General features: G+C 24.9%; 1 protein-coding gene and 1 pseudogene across 2 annotated transcripts in view; both read right to left on the bottom strand.

The window, feature by feature from the left end:
* Nucleotides 1-8622: 8622 nt before the first annotated feature.
* The window catches only part of LOC110278284 (UDP-glycosyltransferase 76E1-like), a 37062-nt pseudogene continuing 34437 nt past the window's right edge, over nucleotides 8623-11247 (bottom strand).
* The window catches only part of LOC107475785 (uncharacterized), a 23952-nt gene continuing 21348 nt past the window's right edge, over nucleotides 8644-11247 (bottom strand). The window contains exons 4-5 of one of the 2 annotated variants that reach the window (XM_052256589.1): nucleotides 10439-10510; nucleotides 8644-8782 (exon numbers count right to left, since the gene is read on the bottom strand). In XM_052256589.1, coding sequence (XP_052112549.1) covers nucleotides 10490-10510 — 21 coding nt within the window. In that variant the 3' untranslated portion in view covers nucleotides 8644-8782; nucleotides 10439-10489. Of the gene's footprint in view, nucleotides 8783-10438; nucleotides 10534-11247 lie in introns of both variants that reach the window. The other variant, XM_052256590.1, reaches the window with a different exon arrangement.

Genomic DNA, 11247 nt, shown 5'->3' on the forward strand with positions numbered 1-11247 from the left:
ATAATATGTTTACATCCATTTTTATCAATTGTTTTTTGGGCCACGACATTATTGAACGGAACATGAAGGTTTAGCCATGAGGCATTAAGTGGAAAAATCATTAATAGCAAAAAAAATTGGAAAAATCATAATTAATATTTTAATAAAAAAGTTCAAATAATTTTTTCACATAATGATTAGTAATTTTTAATACAATCATATTAGGTATATATTAAAATCAATCACCAGTATAAAATATAAATTAAAATATAAAATATATATTAAAAATAAGTTAAATTATATATGTATTTACATATAAATACATAGCAATTAATTTTAATGGTTGATTTTAATGTACAAACAACATTTTTGTTTTTCATATAGTCATTAACAAGTGACCATAAGACATCTTAAGGGGAATTTCAATTTCATATTTTTTTGAGAGTGAATTAATAAAAATCATAAATATATTAGCAAAAGGTGAATTCCCCAACGATGGACGTGAAGAACGAAGAACTTTGAAAATAAAAAAGATGAGAAGAAATGGACAACTGTGTAGATCTAAAGAAGCTTGAAAGAGTTAAACTAAGAGATCTCATGTTGACGAAAGAGAACACCTATTTCATCTTTCAAAATCTTTGTCCCTCCTCTGTGTAACTTTGAATGAATACTATTGTGTGCTTTTGGCCACCTTTTTTGTGTGATCATTTTCCAAATCTTAAGGATTTGTTACTCCATTCTATTGTTGCTAATTCGATTCCTATTCATGCAACACGCGTACATAGAGAGAGTAGAGAGAATATAATGATGCCTTTATACATATACGTCCACCAACATATTTGTGAGAAAAAATGTTCGAACAATTATTCATATTCACAAGGGTAAATTATTTAAGAAAACTAAATGAGAGTAAAAATTATCACATTGTCCTAAATTAGAAAGGACAATATTTTTGTCCTCCCACTTTTTATATAAATCGTTGCCTCTATACAAATTTTAGAAAAAATAAAATATATAAAGCCTGGTGGGATACAATGATTCATGCTTATATATCCAACAGTACATAAATCCTTACAGTGAGCATAAATCATGAGATAAAGGGTGGTTTTAAATAAAATAGAGTAAAACATTTGAAAATCTCATGGTTTATGAAGGTCAAAGCCAAAACCCAAAAAAACTCTATAATTTATACAAAACTACAACAAATCATGAATTCTCATATTTAAAAAAGCAAACTTTATGTTTAATTCTTCAATTATTTAATATATACATATATATGATGAATCATTCGCTAGTGTTAATTTAAATAAAAGAGAAAAAAAAATATCGATTACCTATATACTTTAATTTAATTTTTTTAGTTTCTATTTTAATTTATATATTTTCATATTTTAAAATTTTGGTAATAATATATATTTTTATAATTTTAAAATAAAACCAGGAGAATTTTGACTTAAATACAAACATAATAAACTATTTATATATTTCTGATGCTTATTATTTAACTTAAAAAAATTACATATATAACAGAGCACTCTTTAATAAAAAATACAAAAAGTTACTAGAATTTGGCGTCCAATTTTGTTTAGACTTCGTATATCCTTATATAATTTATTTCATAAAATAAATTTAGTGGACAAAATAATAATTTTTTTAATATTTCATCTTTATCATATAGTATATAAATAATTAAAAAATTAAAATAAACAATGTATTCATAAAACTAATAATAACAAATAGAATAAAGAAAAAAAATATTAACATATCGCTTATTTTTTGTCATGTGTATTTTTTAATTTGAGTGATTAAATATATTTTACAAAGTAATAACTATAAAATGAAAATAAATTTATTGCTCTAAATTATTAAAAGAAGCATTGAGTACTCTTTAACTAAAACTTTTATTATAAATTTATTACAAAAAAAATATATTTATATTTCAAATTAATGTAGATGCTTGGGACAAAATATTAAAAATATAAAAAATATGCATTTGCATTCTCATATTAAAAAAATAAATGAAGTCATTTTAAACACAAAAATACTACGTTATAAGATAATTATAAAAAGTTGTCAAACATAATAATTTTATTATCAAAATAATATTTATATATTGTGTTAAATTAATGTAACATAATAATTTTTAATATATTAAATATTTTGTATAGTTTTTTGTATATTTTTTATTGATAATAAACTATTTATTAAAAATATTGATAAATTAAATTAAATTATATATTGATAATCATTTTTTATTTTAATAATTATATATTGATAATCATTTTCCACATTAACTATTTAGTTACCAAGTAACAGAAATCTATAACAATATATAATGTGCTTTCTAATGTTGTCCTTAACGATAGAGATTCTCCCGTACATGCGTCTTTTACTTTAAATAAAAGAACTTTCACCGTTAACAGCAACACATGTTATTCTATCTTATTTTCATTCTGTTTCACTAATAGTTGTAGGAACCGTAACCTCTTCTTCAATTCTTCATTCCAATAATTTATCCATTTAATTAATTTTATCCGTTTTCAATTTTTCTTACCTCTCTTTCCAAGTCTGATGTGTTTCTCTGTATGTAACAATTATTTGGATGAATTTTTGTAATTAAAAAATATAAAAGACATAATTTTTATTTACATATTGCTTATGATTGTTTATTTATTGTACTAACGTCTTTTAAAATTTAACAAATATAATCTGATAAATTTAAAGAACGAATAATATATTTTAAAAATAAAATTAAATTCTTCAGAACAATAGAAAAGCGGCTTAGTGCCTGTTGAGCCGCTAGTATAGTATAATGATAATATCATTCCACCGCGTATAGAACTTCTTTTTCTTTTTTTTGGATTAGCGCGTATTAGATTTTTTAGGGTAACTAAATGACAAGATCTTTGGCGCTCCAAAGTATGGTTCTGAGTCAGAAACTTCTGAGCGAATGTCTCAATTTAACATTACCAATAATGTTGAACTGAACTATACTTTACAATGTGAATAGCCTCAATCATGAAGTTCACAATATTTTCGAAAAATTTTCATACATGCATGAATGTTAAAAATTAGCACGATGTATGGTGAAGTAGATCTAATTCTTGGACGTTAACGGAGGAAAATAACTCTTATTTCACTCGCAATATATAGTTACCAAGTATATAATTATATATTGATAATCATTTTCCAATAAAAAGAATTGATAATCATTTTCCAATATATTATCGTCTTTTTTAAACCAAAATGAGTTGACTCATGACAAAACTTAAAAACTGAACTATTTTTAATGGATGAAACTGACACCACGTACTCAAAAGACATAATATTTTGAAATTAAATTTATTAAATGTATTTTTATCTATAATTATTCATGATAATTTTTAAAAATTATTAAAACATAAATAATTAATATAAATAACATTATACTACAATCATAATAATAATATAAATAAATAAATTACGTCAAAAAAATATTAATTATTTATGATTTTTTATTTATAATTTTTTAATAAGTATTTTTCCTACATAATAGTCCATAATACAATAGTATATAAGTGATCAATATATCATTATAGTTCAATAACTGATAGTATATAAAATATATTTATTTTATTAATAGTTATTGCAATGGGATAATAGTATTTAAAGTATCGAAATAATTAAATCTAACACATGGTTTACATATTTTTTTATGTCCAATATTTATTTTTTAAACAAAATTTACAGATAAAAGTGTACTCATTAATTAAATTTATACCAATATATACAATATACCAACGTATAATAGGAATAAAAAAATTTGGTACCCAATTTTTTAGAGATGTTTTTTCACAAATTCTGCCACGGTATTACTGGTCCCATGACCATCATATAACCCAACAAAATGGAGGACTTGTTAAATATTATTATTGTAATGAATATGTAGGCCAAATTTGTTAAATTTCTATTAAATAATATTTGGTTTTTTACTTGTGTTAGTTGTTACTAGTATTTATCAGGATGAACTTCTGGTTTCTAAATATACTAATTAATATAAAGATAAATATTCATCATCTACCTACAATTCATTTAAAATTATATATAAAGAAAATCAATGATAAATTAAATTTGTATTTTTTATAAAAATCATTTTTACATAATTTGTTTTACATTACATTTTGTATGAACTTGGACAAAAAATAATAGTTGGCATTATTAAAATAAGAGTAATATTATTATCTTTTATAAATAAATTATTTTTTTCTTTTTCAAACCAAATTTCATCTAATTCACCGTAGCTCAAAGAGGTTTAACCCCTTATTATTTTACCTTATAACAGTTTTTTTTATTATTTTTTTTATTGTAAATCACTGTCGGAATTAGAATTATGTGTGCTAAAATTTAGTAAAAAACTAAAAATTTTGGATATAAAAGTAAGAGCAATGTTATATCTTAATAAAACAGAAAGAGTACATAAAAAATACACAAAAATAATAAAATTATAAAAAAATAATGAAAAAAATACTCCAAATTTTTTAGCCTCGTACTTCTCTTAATTTAAAAGAAAAAACTTTTACAGCAACCACAAATTCTATACAGATTCTATAACATGTGCCTCCTTACAGATTTATAGAATTAATCAAAGAGCAAATAGAATATTTTGTAACGCCATATCTATAACAATATATAATGGCAATACATGGGTTTGGTATCCAAAATTTTTTTTCCAATATTACCCTTTTTAATCAACTTCTTCACTTAATGTCACTTTCAATTTTATTTCAAACTAATAATTAACAAACTAACGTGCCTGTTCAGCCGCTTTTCTATTATTTTTAAGAAATTAATTTTATTTTTTTGTTAATATATTATTTACTTTTCAAATTTATTAGATAAATATTTTTTTATTTTAATATTGACGTGATCTTATTTATATCATATTTTGTTGAAATTAAAATTACTATAAAACATTTTAAAATGTTAAATTATAAAACCACACAATAAAGAGGTAATATAAAATCATCATAGTTTAAAGTTCTAGGTAATATATGAGGTGAAATATTCGATAGAGTAAATTTTTATTCTCAACTATTCTAAAATATACAAAAAGTATTTTCAGAATGATAATGCTTCTATTGTATTTCTTTAAAAGTTTTGAATGTCGTCTATTAATTTATAATATTTTTAACTTAATTTTTTAAATTTATTATAACAAAATAACGATATGATGAGGATTTTGTCTGCTAAAATTGCGAAAATATTTTTAAAAAATAGTTTATTCATCGTATATTGCAGACCTTTTTTGTATAATTTCCAATAATGTATATTTTTTATTGATTATTAAAAATATATTAAAAATTATATCGTATTTTAAAACTAAATAATAACTAAAAAAAGGTATTAAAGAAATAAATAATTATTATGTTATAAAATTATATACGTCTTTTATTATCATATATGCTTATGATAATAAAAACAAAATTAATATTGCAAAAATATTAAAAGAGAACATATTATACCATTTTTGTTAATTCATATTTTATAAAGAGAAAAAAGGAGACAAGCTTATGATAATATGAATTAATAATATTATCTATTATTTTTATTATGTTCTTTTATATCGTCTTTTACTAATAGTTGTGTACTCATATTTAGTACAATAAATAATTTTATAATTATATGTTCTCTTTTTGATAAAAATTAATAAGCAATATGTAAAAAATAATTAATATTAAAAAAACTATTTATAACTATTTCGGTTCCTACAACTATTAGTGAAACAGAATAAAAATAAGATAGAATAACATGTGTTGCTGTTAACGGTGAAAGTTCTTTTATTTAAAGTAAAAGACGCATGTACGGGAGAATCTCTATCATTAAGGGCAACATTAGAAAGCACATTATATATTGTTATAGATTTCTGTTACTTGTGCTTGATATATTAAAAATTATTATGTTACATTAATTTAACACAATATATAAATACTATTTTGATAATAAAATGATTATATTTGACAACTTTTTATAATTATCTTATAACGTAGTATTTTTATATATAAAATGACTTCATTTTTTTTAATATAAGAATGCAAATGCATATTTTTTTATTTTTAATATTTTATCTCAAGCATCTACATTAATTTAAAACATAAACATATTTTTTTTTGTAATAAATTTTTATAATAAAAGTTTTAGTTAAAGAGTACTCAATACTTCTTTTTATAATTTATAACAGTAAATTTATTTTCATTTCAGAGTTATCAGAATTATTATTTTGTAAAATATATTTAATCACTCAAATTTAAAAATATACATGGTAAAAAATAAGTAATATGTTAATTTATATCTCTTTATTCTATTTGTTATTATTGGTTTTATGAATACATTGTTTATTTTATTTTTTAATTATTTATATATTATATGATAAAGATGGAATATTAAAAAATTATTATTTTGTCCACTAAATTTATTTTATGAAATAGATTGTATAAGGATATACGAAGTCTAAAAAAAATTGGACACCAAATTCTAGTAACTTTTTGTATTTTTTTTTATTAAGGAGTGCTTTGTAATATGTAATTTTTTTAAGTTAAATAATAAGCATAAGAGTGTATATTAATTTAATTAATTTTGTTAAAGAATACCAATTAATTATGTTACTATGACGTTTGTTATTTTGTTATTGAGAATGAATCGGTATTAAAATTGAGTACGTATTAATAGTTTTTTTTATTGAAAGTGAATAAAATAAAAAAAATTGAGTACGTAGTAACAGTTTTTTTTATTGAAATCAGTTTTTAAGTTCTGTCGTATCGTGTCGTGGGATAAAGCCAGTTTCTAATAAAGAGAGAATAGGGGTAAAATAGGAAGAAAGAATTGGATACCAAAATTCCGTATCCCCATTATATATTGGTATAGATATATATATTAGTTTTAAAAATTTTAAATCCCAATTATATGACACAGAAAAAAAGTGGTAGAATTTAAGATTTTTAAAATTAATATATATGATAGGAGCATTTTAATTATTTTATATAATAGAGATATTGTAGTTATTTTTTTTAAAAAATAACATTAACTTAGACCAGTTTAAGGTTTAATTTATCATTTTTTTCGATCAAATTAATTTATCTGACCTAATTTTGACAAAAATAACACGGTTTAATCAATTATATATGTTAAATTTTAATTATTAAAAACATCTATAAAAAAGATATTTTAGACATCTTTATCTCAGTAGTTCTCAACAAGAAAATATATTAGTCCGATACTTTTATCTTTTTAGAAAAAAAAATTCTAATTTTATTAAACTAAATTGCCTAAACTAAAATTAAACAACTTGAAATATAATTTAATCCAATATAATTAAATACAAAAGAATACTAGACATTTAAATATTTTTTTAATCAAAATTTTAACTAAATTGTGTATTTTTTTTATATACACACAGACACTTCTTCTTCTTCTCATGCTTCTTTCACTTTTTTTTCTTCTTCTTTTTTTAATTTTTTTACATACTTCTTCTTTTAATGTCATTATCGTTTCTTCTTCTCATGCTTCTTTTACTTTTTTTTTCTTCTTCTTTTTTTAATTTTTTTACATACTTCTTCTTTTAACGTCATTATCGTTATCGTTGCCCTAATACCATCATCATCGTCACTGCTGTCTTCTTTTTCATTCTTTTATTATCATTATTATCGTCTTCGCGTTTTCATCTTCTTAAATTAGAGGGTATAAAATTTTGGATGTATCACAAATAAATTTTAGTGCATAGCACAAAAATTTTGATGTACAGCACATAATTATGTGAAGAGCTATATATTTAAAACATTGACTCACCCAACATATAAAATACATTCGTAGTAAAATTTGTATATTATATACAAAAATTTGTATATTATAACAATGAAATATGCACAATAATACATAAATTTTGATATACAATACAAAAATCTTGGTGTATAATACATAAATTTTGATATACAGCATATAAATTTTTGAAAAACTTCATACTCAGAATATTAACTTACCTAACTAACAAAATACATTCGCAACTAAAATTTAACTATGTATAAAAATTTGTGTACTATATCGATAAGTTTGTGTTAAATATAAAATTTTGTATGCTATATTAATAAATTTTTATCTCCTCCAATAAAAAATTGTGTACTGTAGAAAACCCAAAAGAGGAGAAATAATACATATGTCTAACATATGTCAATATTTTTTTCACTTAACTTGTACCAACTTAATTGAATTTGATTATAAAAATATTTGTATATATAACATCAATTTTAATTAGTTCACCCCAATGTTTAAATCTTTTGTTTCTTCCTATGATGCACGAATACAGACACAAATACGGGACACAACACAGGATACATCGACACACGAATTTTAAAATTTAACAAGATACAGGATACACATATATATAAAATATAAAATATTTTTTAGATAAATTGTAAGAATATTTTATAATTTTATTAATATTAAAATATAAATTAATTTTTTTAATAATTTATTCTAATTATATAAATATTTAAAATATTTTTTATTTTAATAAATAAAAATATATACTATTTCTAAACTTATTTTAAGAATACATGTTAAGAATAATGTTGGATAAGCTTGTATGTGATGATATTTAGATGTGTCCTAATATATAAACTTCACATATCAAAACTCCTATCCCTCTTGCAAAGGTTATAACATTAATGGCGAGGGGAAAATACTGATAACTAAACTAAAATATCTTCTATCGCATAGGCTAAACTCAACTACTCTTCATAAGCTTCTTCGTCCGTTTCCTGAAAAGAAAAGTCTGTAAGGGGGTGAGAACCTAACCATATGGTCTCACCACAGATTTTTAGAATTTGTTATAAGAAGATATTTAGTAAGAAAACTATTTTCAAATTCAATGATTAACGTTGTCTTATGAATCTTTTAATAACCAACGGCTAATCACTCAAAACCTCTTCAAGGAAACAAAATTTAACTTTTCAGAAATCCAAAACCTTTCTTTTCTTATAAGGAAATCCTAATCAGTTTTCTAGGCGGTATGAATAACCAACCTGTTCCAGACATAGGTTCATTAAGTCTATGCTGAACCAGCTTGATTTTTCATACCTTACTAATCTCTCAATTAGAAACCAATCAAATCAGAAACCGATTACGGCCTTTAGCCATCACATAATCAATCAACACAATCATCATCTCATCATCAATACTTGATCTCAAGAGTACCACATCAGAAACAAACACAGGCAAAACAAACAAGGAAAAACACAGGTATAGATAACAATTACCGCAAATAGATCATATAGCAATTAATAACAGTTAAGCAATTAGGCAAACCAAAACAAATTCAAACCCAAACAAAACATACAAATGCATATGATGAATGTCTATCCTACTGGCCGTGAGCTCACGTGTCAGTTATTTTGCTAGAACCCGACACATCTGGTAGCTAACCCAGACATTGGTCTCTAGGTTGTGCATCTCTAGGAGGATCATAAACGAAGGAGAGTGCCTTTCCACATCAAAGGAGTGTGCCTTTCCACCTTCTCCTGGAGGTTTTACGAAGGAGAGTGTCTTTCCATATCGAAGGAGTGTGCCTTTCCACCTTGCAACCAGAGAAGAACGTGGGGGATACAATACGAAGGAGAGTGCCTTTCCACCTTCCCCACATCCACATCACGACAAGAGAGAGAACTGACATCCTCAACTTGCCACCCAAACACATTTTCAAATTAATACGCAATCGGGATCACACCCAAACCTTGCCATATCGACCTTTTCGGCCACATATACATTTCGACCATTCCGGCCACATACAGTCATCCCAAAAATCAAATCATAGAATCCTTGAAAATCTAAGTCTTTCTAAATAACCATTTTTAAACAAAGTCTCCAATTTTTATAAAAATTTTGGGTAGCATCTCCTCTAAAATTCGATTTACGCCACCCTTGCGGGTCCCATCAAAACCACATTTTTCAGCCCATTCTCAACTAGTTTACAACATCAAATCCTTTCCAAAATCAAACCAATCAATTCCTCAACCCCTTTCGAATCATTACCAAAATAGCAAATTATTCTCAATGAACAAACCGTTACCAAATATCAAGTCTTTTCCAAATTGTTTTTAAATCAAATTCCGATATCAAATCGGGTTCAATATCAAATCAAATCTTAATATTAAATATTTTCTAAAATCAAAACACTTCCAAAATTATACTAATTACCAATATTAAATCTCTTCTAGTAATTCAAGAAAAACCACTTCGACATCACCAGCCGACTAATCAGAATATTTAACCTTCTCAATCGATCGACCAATCAATCAAACAAACAATCTCTCTTTCAACACAACTCAAATCAATTCATAAGACTCGCGAAATCACAAAAATATACTTTCGCATTAATATCGACTCATAACAACTCTGAAAAGTAAAACAAGTTTTATAAAAGCGCCCCTACCTCGATAAGTTGAGTCCCATAACACAACGCATTACAGAAAAGTCCTTTCTCTCAGCCCGCGATCAACAGAAGCTGCAAATCTCAGCTCAATCATTCTTGCAGCAATGATGAGCGGATAATTTGTATGCTTTTTGGCATTGTTTTTAGTATGTTTTTAGTATAATCTAGTTAGTTTTTAGTATATTTTTATTAGTTTTTAGCTAAAATTCACTTTTCTGGACTTTACTATGAGTTTGTGTGTTTTTCTGTGATTTCAGGTATTTTCTGGCTGAAATTGAGGGTCCTGAGCAAAAATCTGATTCCGAGACCAAAAAGGACTGCAGATGCTGTTGGATTCTGACCTCCCTGCACTCGAAGTGGATTTTCTGGAGCTACAGAAGCCCAATTGGCGCGCTCTCAACGGCATTGGAAAGTAGACATCCTGGGCTTTCCAGCAATATATGATAGTCCATACTTTGCCCAAGATTTGATGGCCCAAACCGGCGCTCAAAGTCACCCTCAGAAATTCCAGCGTTAAACGCCGGAACTGGCATAAAACTTGGAGTTAAACGCCCAAACTAGCATGAAAGCTGGCGTTTAATTCCAGAAAAGGTCTCTACACGAAAATGCTTCATTGCTCAACCCAAGAACACACCAAGTGGGCCCGGAAGTGGATTTTTAAGTCATTTACTCATCTATGTACACCCTAGGTTACTAGTTTACTATTAATAGGATCTTTTGACATTGTATCAGACCTTATGACCGGAGGACCTCATAACACTTTACACTTCTCTTTGTGTACTTTCCACGGCATGAGTCTCTAAACCCCA

The sequence above is a fragment of the Arachis duranensis genome, chromosome 2, assembly GCF_000817695.3.
Source record: "Arachis duranensis cultivar V14167 chromosome 2, aradu.V14167.gnm2.J7QH, whole genome shotgun sequence".
Taxonomy (NCBI): Eukaryota; Viridiplantae; Streptophyta; class Magnoliopsida; order Fabales; family Fabaceae; genus Arachis; species Arachis duranensis.